We start from the raw sequence: 16,902 nt of genomic DNA, 5'->3' as shown, positions 1-16,902 counted from the left end.
TTTATCTTTATTAATTAAGTTAATATTATATTTAAAAATATTATTTACTTTAATTTGCCTATAAATGATTTTGCATTGCATTTAAGTAATAAATAATTCAATTATTTAAATAAAATAGTTTTTCCAAAATTCATCGCATGTTTTGTCAAAAAGATGATCAAAAGTTTTGGTCTCATTATTTGAATTCAAATCATGAATATGCCATACATTAGGTGTGCTATCATTCCATAGTTTTGGCCAATTGTTATCAATAGTACTAATAATCAAACAGAAAAAAATAAATAATTTTTTTTAAATATTTATTTATTACTGTCTTAATTATACCCAGTCTTAGCAAAATTTGTCCACATTTTCATTATATTATTAGCAAAAAATATATCTTTTGGTAAATATATCTCAGGTGTAAGTAATGGCAAACCAAAAACAAATGTCAAATCCATGGCATGACAGACATACTTGGATTTTGTATCACATTTTAATAGATCCGCGAAGTACTGACTGACGTATGAAAGTTCATAGAAGTATACATTACGGCTAGTGTTGGACAATGGTTTGGCCACTTGTTTGGCAAATTGAAAGGTTGGACATTTGATTAAGAGATCGCCCATAAACTCGCCGAATGCGTGCCTGACTTCCGGTCGACTCGATTTGTTAACTGATTTCAGATAAAACTCTGTTATCTCAGTTGTATTCAAATTATGTACTTCACGATCAAATAGTTTTATATTATTTGCAAATGTTTCATAAGTGATATGAATGCCCATCTCATCAAAATTATACTGTCCCTCATATTTGTTAATACCAGCCATTAGATCAATGTCTATATTTGTTTAAACAAAAATTACAGTAAATTAGATTAATAATAGATTTTAATTATAAGTATATTGAGTTGACTATCGCATAGCGAGAGGTGGTCAACTCAAATATCGGGGAATCGGCGGTAAAGTAATTATAGATAAAACACGTGTTAAGCAAAAAACAATTTTTATTATTCAAATTATACGACTATTCGCATACTAGTCTCAGCGCATACTGAGTGCTGTATATCAGCTACAGGTGCTGTTAAGCGCATTGCGCACCTGTGGGCGCCATTGTTGATATGTAGTGGCGCATAGCGACACACTCGCCACCGGACAGGACCGGCGATACGGGATATATCCAAACTCATCGGCTGTGATAGACATCGGTGTTTTCGTGAAATTGTAGTCGTTTTCTTCGTATTTTCCGTTATCTCGAGTCACGCGAATAATGTCAATCTTAGGGACGACTATCGGTTCACGTGTCGTGTTTTGGATGTTACCGTCGGGTTTATCGATGAATACGCAATCTTTTCGTAAGTTATACCGCAATAAGTTCGAGGAATGCGATACCAAAGTTTTAACGATTGTCCCGTCTTTCACGTCTAGTTGGTCTATACGGTAGGTTTCGGGTCCGATTTGGTCAGATATACGGCACGGGCCGACATAATAAGGCGTCAATTTATTACACGACGGGTGATTGCCGGGCAAACGGTACTTAACTATATCACCAACGCGTAGATCTGATCGCTGATGTCTTTCATCGTGTCTTTCTTTTCGTAGATCTTGTGAACGCCTGGATCGTTCGGTACCCAGTCTTCGGGCTTCTTCTAGTCCTACTAGCGGGACGGCGTGTCCATCGGCAACGATACCAAAATGTAGATATCTTGGCGGGTATCCCGTTATACCATAAATTTGATCGTTATGGGCGATCAATACATCGGCCAATACTGTCGACCAACGGACTGTCGGCCGATCGATTAACGCCATCCGCATACCTTTAGCGATCGCATCGTTAGTTTTTTCGACCACACCGTTTCCTTGCGGATGATAGGGAGGCGTGAGGAGGTGCCGAACCCCACGTTCGTGTAGATAATTACGAAAACGTTTAGCCGTAAATGACGAACCATTATCGCTTAATATTGCCTTCGGTCGACCAACGCTATCGAACAGTCGACTTATTAGATTAATGGCGGCTTCGGTCGAATTGCGTTTAACAGCCGCAGCCCAAGTATATCGCGAATGGTTATCGACCAAAACGATTATATACTGAGCGGCGGTACTTCTTGCGGCGGATCCAATTACGATAGTATCTAACGACCAGAGCTGATTCGGTTTGTCGGGTGTCGGTATAGGACGACTAGTACCGTGTGTCGTCTCATTCGGCGGCTTAACCAACTGGCACGGGTGACAACTTCGGACATATGCGGCGACATCAGTACCTATCGTCGGCCACCAATGTTTAGACGATATCGCCTTCAACGTTTTAGCGATTCCGGGATGATTTAAACCATCGTGGAACTCGATTAAGACATCGTTAACCATCGAGGAGGGGACGACCAGTTTGGTGACACCACGATAGGTAACGTTTACGAGTCCATCGATTATTTTCGGTTTACGAATATTATACGCTTTTATCTCGTGTTGTTTAGCGGCGAATCGGTCCAATTCGATGGCCATCACTATGGGATTTCGGGAGAACGCGTCAGCGGTCAGATTTTCTTTGCCCGGGCGATGATGAACGGTATAGTTATATACGCCCAGTCGTACTGACCACCGGAACAAACGGCTTGATGGGTTGGCCACACCAAACAACCACTTTAAGGCCGCGCAATCAGAGTATATATCGAAGTGGACGCCATCTAAATATATGTTGAAATGTTCGACTGATCGGACAACGGCTAGGCATTCCAATTCGGCGGAAGAGTATCAGGTTTCGGCGTCGTTCAACTTTTGTGACCAATACGCTATCGGTTTTACGGTACCATCGGTTTCACGCTGTGACAGTACGTCTTCTAAACCAACAGTTGAACCGTCCGTCTGTAGAATCATCGGTAACTTCGGATCATATATACGGAGTACCGGTGCAGCGCAAAGCGCATTTTTAAGCCCATCGAAGGCGCGTTGCTGTAGGTCAGTCCAACCAAACGAAACGTCTTTTCTGGTCAAATCGATGAGTGGTTTGGCTATCTTAGAGAAACCTTCGACAAACTGACGATAAAAATTCACGAGTCCTACGAATTCTTGTATTTGTTTCGTTGACTTCGGTGTAGGGAACTCACGTACAGCCTTTACTTTCTTAGACGACGGCTGCACACTAGCAGCGGAAACTACGTGTCCCAGGAATTCGACAGATTCGGCAAAAAATCGACATTTTTCTCGACGCAATCGAATTCCTTCGTTGACTAATCTTTCGAAAACTTTTCGGAGCAGATGGCGATGACTTTCCTTATCGCGGGAGTGGACTAGAATGTCGTCCAGATAACACTCGACACCATTGCCGACCAATTCGTTAAGTATTTTACGTATCTCTCGTTGAAACACCGAACATGCGTTGGTAAGTCCCATCGCGAGAACTGTCCATTCGAATTGGCCGTACGGGGTCACAAAGGCGGTCACTTCCATTGATTCTTCGGCAATCGGTATTTGCCAGTAGCCGTGCGCTACATCTAAGGTGGTGAATACCGTTGATCCGGCCAATTTGTCGATCAAATCACGTATTATCGGTAGTGGTGTGCGTTCACTGACGGTTTGAGCGTTGACTTTTCGGTAATCAATTACACTTCGATAGCTACCGTCTTTTTTACCAATCAGGAATAGTGGTGATGCCCAGGGAGAACGCGATGGTCGGATGAGCCCTTTGGCTAACAGACCGTCGGTCTCCTTTCTCATCAGCTTTTCCCGTTCGGCAGATACTCGGAAATGGCGTTGAACTATAGGAACGGCATCGGCTTTCAATCGTATGACGTGTTTAACGTTCCGAACGCGACCGACATCCTTGTCGTGTCGAGCAAAAACATCGTAATCATTGAGCAACGGATCCGTCGGTTCTTCAACAGCACCAACTACGGTCATCAAAGCCATCGATACTTCTTTAATGACTTTGATAGCATAACTGTCGACCTTTCGTTGATCTTTTAATCGCACTTTCGTCTCCATATCGGCGATATCGATGCCAACGATAGCATCATACGAGATGTCGTCCATCACTTGCATAGACACTCTTTCCGTTCGACCGTCAAGAGTGATGTCGACACGGACCTCACCGAGTGTTGTCTTGAAACCGGCCACCGTTTTCACTTTAATACCTCTTCCGTCGGGCCGTAATCGCAAATTATCGGAAATTTTCTTTGAAAGGACCGTCAATTCCGAGCCGTGGTCCATAAACGCATTCACCTGTTTATCGTTTATCCACACACCGTAATATCGATTGTCATTAACTACTATAGCGTTAACAGCCGGTGTTGAAGCAGTTCCAGATACGGGTCGAGGAGTAGACGGTTGTCTAGTGTCTGGACGGTGGCAGAGGCGCATCCAGTGGTATTCGGTGGCTCCAAATCGCTTACATCGAGGACACGGAAGATTAGGTTTGTCTCCACCGTTTCGTTTGTTCTTCCAATCGAATCTGTTTCCCTTTTCGTCGCTGTCTTCCATCGCATGGACTCCGGGATATCGAAGTCTTTTTCGTGTTTCTTCAATCGCTACGGCGATCCCAAACCAATCTTCGGGAGTCTTCGGCTTCTGGGCAGCCAGATGTGGTTTGTACCAGTCGGGCATACCCTTCGTGAGTAGCCCGACTGCTTGTTTGTCCGTAGCTTCGGCTTCATCCAGAAGTCGACGCATATCCGTATAATATGACAATACGCTTTCGTTTCCTCGGAGTCGTCGGTCAGATGCTTCTACAATCCCGTGGCCTACCATACGGCCGAAACGGGCGATCATTTTCGTTCGACACGTGTCCCACGTGATGTCTGGTCGTTTACGGGCGACCTCGCGGCAGTACCAACTGTATGCCTCGCCGGTTACGTGTTTGGCCAATGACGTCAGTTTCTCGCTATCGGTAAAATCGTAAACTAATGAATTGAATCCGTCGATCCATTCGTCTATCGGTACTATCGATTTATCGCCACTAAACGATTCGCACATTTTCGAAGATGTCTTAGCGATATGAGGCGCACATTGTTGCTTATCGACACGTTTTTCGGTAATTTCTAAACGATTCTTCGCAGTTGTATTCGCTTTCACCAACCGTCTGGCGTCGCGTCCATCTTGAATGGCTTGTTCGCGGGCTGCCGCAGCGGCGCGGGCAGCGGTAGTCAATGTGGCCATTCGTTCGGCCAACTCATTGAGATCCATGTCGGCGGTTATACCTTGAGTTATCGCTTCGATATCATCGGCTAATGTCGTTATGGCTTCTGCATTATCTTCGGGAATATCTTCGGTAATATCTTCGGCGTCGGTGGGCGGCAGGGTTGCCCTATAAGTATTACCGGATCGGAGAGACATATCGGTACCTTCTTCGGTCTTTTCGCTTCTTAATAAGCTCTTGAAATCGTCGCAAATGTCGGTTAAAAAAAGTCGTTAAAATAAAGGCGTCTAAAAAACCGTTGAATTTTTCATTCAAACGATTAGTCGTAAAAGCGGTTAAAACGGGGTATTAAAATCGGTGGATTTTAGCGTAAATTCGATCTCGGCGACTGCGCCAATTGAGTTGACTATCGCATAGCGAGAGGTGGTCAACTCAAATATCGGGGAATCGGCGGTAAAGTATTTATAGATAAAACACGTGTTAAGCAAAAAACAATTTTTATTATTCAAATTATACGACTATTCGCATACTAGTCTCAGCGCATACTGAGTGCTGTATATCAGCTACAGGTGCTGTTAAGCGCATTGCGCACCTGTGGGCGCCATTGTTGATATGTAGTGGCGCATAGCGACACAATATCATATAAATAGATTGTATGAATACCTGAATTAAATAAGTTGTGTTCAAATGCTTGACGTGCAGTGAGTGGTAAAAACTCGGTGCCAACCACTGGATAAGTAACTGTTATATCTCTGATGGCAAACATTTTGTTGACCAACTCTGTTGCGTTAACTTTTTGCAAACATTGTAGCCAATCATCATTTATACTACAATTAAAATTTTTGGCCAATTTTGTTGCAAAATTTAGTCCTTCGGTTTTGTTTACCGGATCCCTGTCTTTGTTATACATATGCGCACAGCTTTGCATAATAGCTCTCTTGAATAGGCCTTTAGATAGCGGTGACAGTATATGTGCTGACACTGACCAACTGCCGGCTGATTCACCAAAAATAGTTATTTGATCTTTATCTCCACCAAACTTATATATGTTATCTCTAACCCATTTCAATGCTAATAGTTGATCATAGAGACCAACATTTCCCGGAGCGTCAACACGATCACCAAACAAAAAGCCCATTATATTAAGTCTATAGTTAACTGTGACCACTACTACATCATTAGATGCCAGTGCTGTGCCATTAAATTCGGGTACAAAAATGGATCCGTAATCAAAACCCCCGCCGTGTATCCAAAACATAACTGTTTTCAACTCATTTAAGGTGTTTTGCTTTGGAGACCATATGTTTAGATACAAACAGTTTTCACTTAATGTTAGATTACGAGTATAAAGATTATCAAATGGTTTTTGAATGCATGAGCTCTTGAATTGTGTCGCATCGATAACATCCTAACAAATATACTTTAATTTACATTTTAAAAACTTTTTTTTTAGAGTTTCTAATATACCTTATATTGAGTTTTAATAGGTTGTGATTTTGCAAACCTTAGACTACCGATGGGTGGTATGGCATACGGTATACCCAGATATTGATTAACAGTTACGTCTAATACCAGATTTTTGACATGTAATGTCTGTCCTCTAATAATACCTGATGTAGTGTTGATTTCAATGCAATCGACCAAAAATTGATTAATTTTTAATAAAAATATAATAATGAAAACTTTTTGCAGAATCATATTATTAATTTCAAATATTATAAATTTATATTTTTATGATTTAAGTAAAATTACTTCAAGTATTTTAATCTACTATAAGTAGTTGTAGAAAATGCTAAAAAAATATTTTACTTTAAAGATAACTAAAATACTTTTGATATTATTGCACTAAAAAGATAATAATTAGTGGAATTTATCAATTTTTATTAACTGTAATGCTATTATTATTTTCTAATAACATAATAGTTGTATTATTATTAAAAGTAATTTTTGCAATTTTTTATTATTTTATTTGTCCTAAAATATTAAAAACATATTTTGATTATAAAATGTAAAAATTAATTAAAATAGTTTTTCCAAATGCCATCACATGTTTGATCAAAAAGATGGTCAAATGTTTTGGTCATATTATTGGGATTTAAATCACGGATATGCCATACATTAGGTGTGCTATCAGTCCACAGTTTGGGCCAATTGTTATCTATAGTACTAATAATTAAAAAGAAAATTATAAAGTTTTAAAAATTATTAATTAATGTCTTAATTATACCCAGTCTTAGCAAAAGTTGTCCACATTTTCATCACTTCACTCGCAAAAAATATATCTTTTGGTAAATATAGTTCAGGTGTAAGTAATGGCAAACCAAATACAAATGCAATGTCTAAGGAATGGCAGACATTTTTTGATTTGGTATCACAACCGGTGACGTTTGAAAAGTATGGACTTCCATAAGTCAACTCATAAAAGTATACATTACGACCAGTAGTGGACAACCGTTTGGCTACTTGTTTGCTAAAATGATAGGTCGGACACTTGAGAAAGAGATCGCCGACAAACTCTCCAAACGCTCGACGAACAGCCGGTTGACTCGTTTTGTTAACATTTTTCAGATAAAAATCGGTTATATTATCGACATTTAAATTGTGAAACATATTATCCATTATCTTAACATTCAATTTGAATCTATCGTAAGTAATATTAAGTCCTAATGAATCAAAATTCATTTGTCCCTCATCTTTAGTAATGCCACCAATCAGATCAATGTCTATCAATAATTAATACAATATTTATTAATAATTTAAATAATTTTTTTTGATGTAAAACTCAAAAAACCTGTATTAAATAAGTTGTGTTCAAATGCTTGACGTGCAATAAGAGGTAAAAACTGAGTGCCAATCACTGGATAAGTTACATCAAAAAGCGGCAATAGTTTCACCAAAATGTTTGCATCAACTTCTCTCAAACATTGTATCCAATCATCAGTTAAACTACAATTAAAAATTTTGGCCAACTTTTTGGCATTATTTAAGGCTTCAGTTTTGTTGAGCGGATCCCTGTCCTTGTTATACATATGCGCACCGCTTTGCATAATTGCTCTTTTGAATAGACCTTTAGATAGCGGTGACAGTATGTGTGCCGATACAGACCAACTACCGGCCGATTCACCAAATATAGTGATCTGGTCCTTATCTCCACCAAACTTATGTATGTTATCTCTAACCCATTTCAATGCTAATAACTGGTCATAAAAGCCGGTATTTCCCGGAGCGTCCTCTCGATCACCAAATAAATAACCAAATATTCCGAGTCTATAACTAGTAGTGACCACCACTACATCATTAGAGGCCAGTGCTGTACCATTGAACTCGTTTTGAAAAATTGATCCAACAGTAAGACCTCCTCCATGTATCCAAAACATGACTGGTTTTAATTTATTTGTGTTGTTGTTAGTGGTGTTGGTGTTTAGTTTAGGAGACCATATGTTTAAATACAAACAATTTTCATTTAAATCTTTTTGTTCATTCATAGTATGCACTGATGTTATCAATTGCATACACCATGACTTAGGTTTTGTTGCATCAATGATATCCTAAAAATTTATAATTATTATGATTTTATAATTAAATAAATAACTTATAATGTTATAAATTATTGAACAAAATATACTTTAAATTTTGTTGTAATAGGTTGTGGTTTTGCAAATCTTAGATTACCGATGGGTGGTATGGCATACGGTATACCCAAAAATTCATCGACTATTACATCTAATATCAGATTCTTGACTTGTAATGTCTGTCCTCTAACAACACCGGATGTTGTGTTGACATCAATGCAATCGGCAGTAAATAAATTTAATATTAAAGTATTTAAAAATATTAACAATAACTTTATATTCATTTTTAAATAATATTTACTATTTTATAATAATAATAATATACTGTAATATTTAAAAATAATTTGTAATTATATAGGTCTTCATTATTAATAATTACATTTCTTATTTTTGATAACTAATGTATTTTATATAAAAAAGAGATTTTTTTAATATTTATTTCTTATATAAATTATATATTAATAATAATTGAAAAGCTGTTCAACGATAATAACTTTGTTGAGTGCGATATGAGGACAGACACTACATTGACTACCTGTGCTCAATAGTTATTTGTTCACCAGTTTTAATCTGACTTATTTGACTTTACTATCAGTTTATTTAGAAATTTTGAGATTTATTTTACATTTATTATATATTGATTAGTTTGAATAGAAATCATTGTATAATTGATAAACTAAATGTACTTAATAACCTTGATTATTTATTTTTTTATAAAATGTAATAATAAAACAAAATATTTTAATTTGTAAAATTATTTATAGATTTACTAATATATATATACTGTATAATAAATATGTGAGCTCATATATGATATATAAATAATTTATTAATATGTTTTTAATAAATAAATTGATAGCTATTGATTATTTATTACTACACTAAAAGTTAACAATAATTATTTTTGAAATATAACTTATCCAGGGTTGCGTTTTTTATTTGGAAGGGGAGGTAGGTAGGGAGTAAGCCAGTTTAGCCCCCCTAAGATTTTTCATATAAATAATTTTTATTTTAAGTAACTTTTCAATGCTAATTAAGTGTATAATACGGTATATTAATAGTATAGTAAAGTCCGGTAAAATTGAATTTTGCGCATAAATTAGATTTCGGTTTCGGTTTAGTTACTAATAATAAATTTAATTTCAGAGCTCTAATGTCTACTAATTTATATAAAATTATATGAAATACAGTATAATATATTATACAGTAATTTGTAATCAAAAATAAGTTTATTTAAATGATTGACTAATAACTTGAACTTTCAATGACTATTGCAATGTATACTACTGTATAATACAGTAAACTATAATATAGTTTAATAATAGTTTTCAATTAATCATTCAAACAAACAAAGAAAACATAATTTTTAAAACATAAATAACATTACAGTATATTTTGACAGTTATTTATAATAATTTTTTATAATTATTAACTAATTATTTTTATATAAAAATATTAATAGCACATACAAAAAAAATAATTAATATTTTTTATGAGTCTTTTTTTTAAAAAAAAATTATAATTATTAATATTTTGAAAAAATATATTTACAATTATTTATTTATTTAAATTAATTGGTTTTTATTGTGGTTCACAATACAAAAAAAACTATACAATAATTGACATATAATTTGTTAAAAACTTTTGTCACAAAAAAAACTTTTGTACGTAATTTGCATAATAAATGTCTACAAAAAAATAAAACATTTTATTTCATTGTTTAATCAATTTATTAGTCATTCATTCATTCATACAATCAATTGATTGAATTGATTATCATATGATAAGTGAGAGACAATGTCTTCACTATCTTCGACATCAATGACCACATCATTGTCGGCAATGAAATGTATAATCGTTTCATTGAAGTCCATCCGACCGCTGCCTAACTATCGGTTTCCAATACCAGCTCACGTGACAACTGTCCTTCAATTGAAGCGATGTTTGGCCGCCGAAAATCCTATTTTTGCCGAAGATGTGGACCTGTTTATTAGTGACGCCCAGTTGAGGGACAACTCGTTGATTACCGATGTTATCCGTCCGTTGGAACAAATTGACGTTCGGCCCAAACTGACCGCTAAACCGATGGACTTCAAGCCGTTTATCAAACGGGAAATCAAACAAGAAATTAAACGGGAAATTAAAGAGGAAATCAAACGTGAATTTCCCGGTTATGACTTCGGCAGTAGAATTGGCGGCGGCGGCGATCAACAGTTGATTTTGAATTCAATGATTGACCGTCAAAATCTCGATGTCTATTGCAATAACAACAAAGATGTAGTCGTCACTATAGTGGACAGCGATGACGACAATGACAGCGATACGGACTTGACTGATAGTCGCCGCCGCCGCCAATCGGTTGGTTCTAACAGTACATCCAATCGTTCTGTTAGCAGCACTACTACGACCAGTACTGGCCGTTTGGTGACAACGATAACGTCGACGATCAGCAATGATAACGATGACAACCAATCATTGCCATCACTGCCGCCACTGTAAGTATATCTTATTATTTGTTGTTATTTGACATTTGTATTAATTGTTATCCCGTTTCAGCACATCATCACTAAATAGGATAGAATCACAACCAGTAGACAATACTGCGGTACCAACACAAACACCAACACCAACACCAACACCAACACCAACACCATCACCAACACCATCACCGCCGCAGCAAACGATTACAAGTCCATCACAGCCTATGAACAGTGAAGCACTTCATATTGATGAACAAGAGCCAGAAATGCCATTATTGGTGGCAATGGATTATAACATTATGAATGATAGTAGTAGTAGTAATGAGATCGCAAGTTCCGATTCGGGTAATACTGATTCAGGTGCGTCCGATTCGGGTATTACTGATTCAGGTGCTTCCGATACGGGTATTACTGATTCAGGTGCTTCCGATACGGGTATTACTGATTCAGGTGCGTCCGATTCGGGTATTACTGATTCAGGTGCGTCCGATTCGGGTATTACTGATTCAGGTGCTTCCGATACGGGTATTACTGATTCAGGTGCGTCCGATTCGGGTATTACTGATTCAAGTGCGTCCGATTCGGGTATTACTGATTCAAGTGCTTCCGATTCGGGTATTTCTGATTCTGGTGCGTCCGATTCAGGTATTACTGATTCAGGTGTGTCCGATTCGGGTATTAATGATACCGAAGTCAATAATACCGACTTATCATCGGAAATGGCTAATACATTCTCTACTAATATTACCGAAACCCTTGATCGTCGACAGTCAATGTCATCCATCTATTTGGGCGCACAATTATTAATCAATTTTTCTCAAAATCTTGATCGCCAAAAGTTTTTGACCGCCAAAACAGACGATACAAAAGCAATGTTGGCTAATACTGGTGAAGACTACGACCAACATATAGACGAAGCAAACGAACTGCCATTTAAATGTGATTACGATTTTTGTAACCAACGATTTGCATCGTATGTTAAGCTGAGAAACCACAAAAAGTATAGCCATTATCAATGTCAATGGTGTCCACTATTCTATGCAAATGAAGTCGACATTGTCCGACACATTGAGGAGAAACACGGTTTCCGTAAGCGCTATAAGTGTACCGATGAAGACTGTCCGCGCGTCTACATGTGTGCGGCCACTCTTAGACGACACAGACGTAATGATCATTTGGAGCCCATTCCATACCAATGCGAAATGTGTGGCAAAAATTTTTATCGCAGATCTGATCTAATAACTCACCGATCAAAATATTGTCGCAATTAATCAATTGTTTGATTTACGGTAATATCTAAATTATATACCGGTTTTATTGAGATTATTTAGTTAGAAAACTATTAGATTATTAATACATTTATCATTGCATTTTGATTATATATATATATTTTAAATTATAAATAATGTTATAAATTTATCTGAATTATTCTATTTATATATACATTTATATATAATTATCGGTATATTGTAATAGATTATTACTATAAGTATAGTGCGGTAATTGTAATTTTGATTATGATAATAATTGTTTAAATTTGTGGTTATAATTTTATTATACTATTTATTTATTTTTTCATTTTTTCATTACCGGTATTTATACCACATTTTTGCATTTTTTGATTTTAATATTCATTTTTTAATGATAAGTTATTACCGGAATTTTTTATTTTTCTAATTATAATATAATTCAATTTTATATTATAATTATATGATAATATTTGTTTAGCATGTTTTGCTTGAATTTGTATATTTAGTATACGATAATTTATTGGTTAATATTTTAATTTTTCCGGTAACTAAATAGTATTAAAATGAAGATTTAATTTTGATTTTTTTTAAATATGAAAAATGGTTTAATTTGATTTGATTTTGGATTTATTACAAACATTTTTATGTTAATTTTTTTATTGTATCATTATAATCATTACATTCTTAATTTTGTTGTCTATATTGTGTTTTTGAATGTTTAACATATTTTTTATACTAAATTATTTCATATGACTTTAAATAAAATTTTTTTAAAACTCACAGACTATACAATATATTGAATAAATTTATTTAAAAATCACTTTTTATCACTAAATTAGATTTTGACAAATATTTTACTTATTTGAACCAAACTTTATAGAAAAACAAAACATTAGTAAAAAACTAATTTGTTATTATTTGAACTTATTTTTTTTTAAATCATTAATCATTAAAAACGATAAAATTAATTTAAAAAAATAAAAATTATAGATTAATAATAATGTTTGGTAATGTTGTTATAATTTAAATACTTTAAGATAATTGTGTATTTACAGTACAATAATTTTTGAAAAATATAATTACCGGGAAAATTTTTATTTAATTAAAATCTTTATAGAATTCTTAAACAAAAATTACAAAAAAATATAAGTTATAAATAATATAAAAAAATTTCAATAATAATTGTTTATTAAATAATTAAAAAAAATTTATTACATAAAAAATTATAACTTTTTATATAATTTATTAAACATTGATCATAAAAAATACAATAATTTATCAAATGATAAATAATAATTATGTTGACATTTAAAGATTATCAATTCATATTTAATACGAATTAATCTTATTTTTTTACAATTGTTTTATTATAATAAAAACTTTATAATATATAGTATTTAGTACAATTAAGTACTAATTGATAACATAAATATTTATTAGAATATAAAGAAAATTAATCTATTTACTAAAATTATAAATATATTTGACATTTATAAATTATTAAATATCTGTATATAAATTACTGTTAGAGTGGAAAAACATAAATCATTGAAAAAATTTAAACAAAAACAACTCCGGGAAATGTTGGCTTTCATGATCAACTATTAGCACTGAAATGGGTTAGAGATAACATACATAAGTTTGGTGGAGATAAGGATCAGATCACTATATTTGGTGAATCGGCCGGTAGTTGGTCTGTATCGGCACACATACTGTCACCGCTATCTAAAGGTCTATTCAAAAGAGCTATTATGCAAAGCGGTGCGCATATGTATAACAAAGACAGGGATCCGCTCAACAAAACTGAAGCATTAAATAATGCCAAGAAAATTGCCACAAATTTTAATTGTAGTTTAACTCATGATTGGATCCAATGTTTGAGGAAAGTTGATGCAAACCTTTTGGTTAAAATGTTAGCTCCATTTGGTTTAACATTTCCAGTGGTTGGCACCGAGTTTTTACCACAACGTCAAGCATTTGAACACAACTTATTTAACTCAGGTTTGAAGCCATAAAAACATTAATATTTAATATTTATTTATTTAAATAATTATAATTATATAGACATTGATTTAATTGGTGGCATTACTAAAGATGAGGGACAAATACCGTTTGAAAAACTTGGAGTTAATATCACTTACGATAGCTTCAAATTGTTTGCTAATTTCTTTAATGAATTGATTCACAATTTGAATATCAATAATGTAAACGATTTCTATATGAAAAATGTGAACAAAACAAGTATACCGGCCATTGAAAGGGCTTTGGGGGAGTTTTTAGGTGATCTAGTATTGAAATGTCCGACCTATCAGTTTGTCAAACAAGTAGCCAAACGGTTGTCTACCACTGGCCGTAATGTATACTTCTATGAGTTGACTTATGCGAGTCCATACTATTCAAACATTTCCGGTTGTGATACCAAATCAAAAAACGTTTGTCACGCACAAGATATTGCATTTGTTTTTGGTTTGCCATTACTTACACCTGAGATATATTTACCAAAAGATATATTTTTTGCGAGTAATGTAATGATAATGTGGACAAACTTTGCGAAGACTGGGTATAATTATTATTAAAAAATACATTAAAATTTAAGTTATAAAAAATATTATATTAATTTTTTTATAGTATTGCGGACCTGAATTGGCCGAAATTATTGAATAATAGTACACCAAATGTCTGGCATATTCTTGATTTGAGTCCCAATAATATTATCAAAACTTTTGATCATCTGTTGGATCAAACATGTGATGGCTTTTGGAAAAATTATAATATTTAAAATTACTATTCAATTATAACTTATAATAACTTATTATTAATAAGTTATAAATTATAATTTAAATAAAATAAATTTTCTAATATTAATAAAACATTTGTTACTTGCATTTACAACAAAATTATTGTATTATTTATAAGATAATTGATTTTTATTTAACTTTTATTATGCAATAATTTTTAATATTTTATTGTGTTTGTAGTAAAAATGGGCGGGAGGTGTGATATAAGATAATTATTAATTAATATTATGATATGACTATAAAATGTTATATAAAAAATACATTTATTTCACGTGCGTTTAGTAATTACAACAATAAACATGTTTTCAACTATATTTTAACAGAACCAACAAAATATTGTAGATATAATGATAAATTTATTTAAATTTTTAAATAATGTATTAATATTAGGAAAAGTTCAAAAATATACGAAAATTATTAGCTATAAGTGTGAAACCATGAGTTTGAGAGAAGAGAGCACCGATATTACGACCAATACATGGGAACCATTGCATCAAATTGAAGATCATCTATATCTTGGTAATTGGCACTCAGCCACTGACCAGCAGATACTGGCCACTCATAAGATACGCCGAGTATTGACTATTACAGACACACCGATACCCGACTGGAAAAGACACACAAACATCGAGTACTTTCATATTAAACTCAATGATATGCCCGAAGAAGATCTGCTGTCACACTTTGAAGTGACCCGAAATGTTATAGCCGACGGACAGACAAATGGTCACAATGTTCTGGTTCACTGTCACGCCGGTATATCCCGAAGTTCAACAGTAGTTACAGCCTATCTGATGAACAAATACGACAAACCATTTGTTGAGGCACTGGATATGGTTCGCATTAAACGGCCGTTCATTTCACCAAACATTGGATTCAGAGATCAGCTCCGGTTGTATGAAGAGATGGGCAATCAGTTAAACGCCAAAAATAAAAGGTATCGCCGCTTTGTTTACGATCGTATGCTCGCCGATAGTAATGTTGAACACTATTGGACACAATTGGATAAGTATTTCAAGCGCAGGGATTACATCGAAAGTCTTGTCAAATTAGACGCCTCTAGTGTTGGACGACAATACCAGTGCTTGAAATGCAATCAATTGATTTGTCAAGAAATTCATGTCATTGAAAATCTACAGCTAATTGACAGCTATGTCAACAACAACAACGACAAAGTGGCCAAATCTTGTGGTAATATCTACATCGAGCCACAGAAATGGATGTTACCGTTGAATATTGGCGATCAGCACCTGAATTGTCAAAAGTGTGGTCAAGTGTTGGGCGCCTATAATCTTAGTAATGGTAGTAAACAACTGTGCAATTGTCTCAAACACACCGACATAACGGGCTATCAGTTTATGATTGAGAAAAATTGCTTTAAAATTATCTAAAGTTTTTGAAAATTTATTAATCAGTTATCTTAATATTATTATTATTTTACTTTTGCAAAATTATCTGTTTTTAAAAACTAGTCCATTATTTTTGTACTAATTTTTATTTGAAAATAAATACATTCATCAGTACATTATTGTTCAACAAAATCATAAAACATTATTGAATAATATTTGAAAATTTTGTTTTTAATAAATGTTTATTATGTAATCAAAATGTCTCTTATATTTGAAATTATTATTATTGAAACTATTTTAGTATTAATAATGTAGTAATAATTTTAGAAGTGACTCAATAAATAATA

At 34.0% G+C, this 16,902-nt stretch overlaps 5 protein-coding genes across 5 annotated transcripts; 3 read left to right on the top strand and 2 right to left on the bottom strand.

Moving 5' to 3' along the window:
* Positions 1-105: 105 nt before the first annotated feature.
* On the bottom strand, positions 106-6,422 carry LOC128963205 (cholinesterase 2-like). Its single transcript, XM_054309704.1, has 3 exons — positions 5,770-6,422; positions 325-820; positions 106-256 (listed from the first exon to the last, which is right to left on the bottom strand). The coding sequence occupies exons 1-3, from the start codon at positions 6,362-6,364 to the stop codon at positions 106-108; spliced, it is 1,242 nt and encodes a 413-aa protein (XP_054165679.1). The 5' UTR covers positions 6,365-6,422.
* A 685-nt stretch (positions 6,423-7,107) lies between these two features.
* Positions 7,108-8,911, bottom strand: LOC128963204 (acetylcholinesterase-like; the record flags this gene model as incomplete). The annotated part of the gene is made up of 4 exons (XM_054309703.1): positions 7,108-7,272; positions 7,334-7,829; positions 7,898-8,654; positions 8,732-8,911. Coding segments are annotated over 4 exons (1,584 nt in total), but the record flags the coding sequence as incomplete, so codon positions are not given.
* A 1,478-nt stretch (positions 8,912-10,389) lies between these two features.
* LOC128963119 (uncharacterized) lies at positions 10,390-12,467 on the top strand. The gene is made up of 2 exons (XM_054309596.1): positions 10,390-11,173; positions 11,235-12,467. Exons 1-2 carry the CDS (start codon positions 10,476-10,478, stop codon positions 12,427-12,429), a joined length of 1,893 nt encoding a protein of 630 aa, XP_054165571.1. The 5' UTR covers positions 10,390-10,475; the 3' UTR covers positions 12,430-12,467.
* Positions 12,468-14,023: 1,556 nt separating this feature from the next.
* LOC128963203 (cholinesterase-like) lies at positions 14,024-15,187 on the top strand. Its single transcript, XM_054309702.1, has 4 exons — positions 14,024-14,027; positions 14,140-14,409; positions 14,473-14,968; positions 15,037-15,187. The coding sequence occupies exons 1-4, from the start codon at positions 14,024-14,026 to the stop codon at positions 15,185-15,187; spliced, it is 921 nt and encodes a 306-aa protein (XP_054165677.1).
* A 337-nt stretch (positions 15,188-15,524) lies between these two features.
* Positions 15,525-16,618, top strand: LOC128963088 (dual specificity protein phosphatase MPK-4-like). The gene has a single exon (XM_054309557.1). It carries the CDS (start codon positions 15,554-15,556, stop codon positions 16,595-16,597), a length of 1,044 nt encoding a protein of 347 aa, XP_054165532.1. The 5' UTR covers positions 15,525-15,553; the 3' UTR covers positions 16,598-16,618.
* Positions 16,619-16,902: the final 284 nt, after the last annotated feature.

The sequence above is a fragment of the Oppia nitens genome, unplaced genomic scaffold, assembly GCF_028296485.1.
Source record: "Oppia nitens isolate AA-2021 unplaced genomic scaffold, nextdenovo-longstitch-racon4-pilon3 scaffold7_pilon_pilon_pilon, whole genome shotgun sequence".
NCBI lineage: Eukaryota > Metazoa > Arthropoda > Arachnida > Sarcoptiformes > Oppiidae > Oppia > Oppia nitens.
This window is presented reverse-complemented; position numbering and strand designations above follow the sequence as displayed.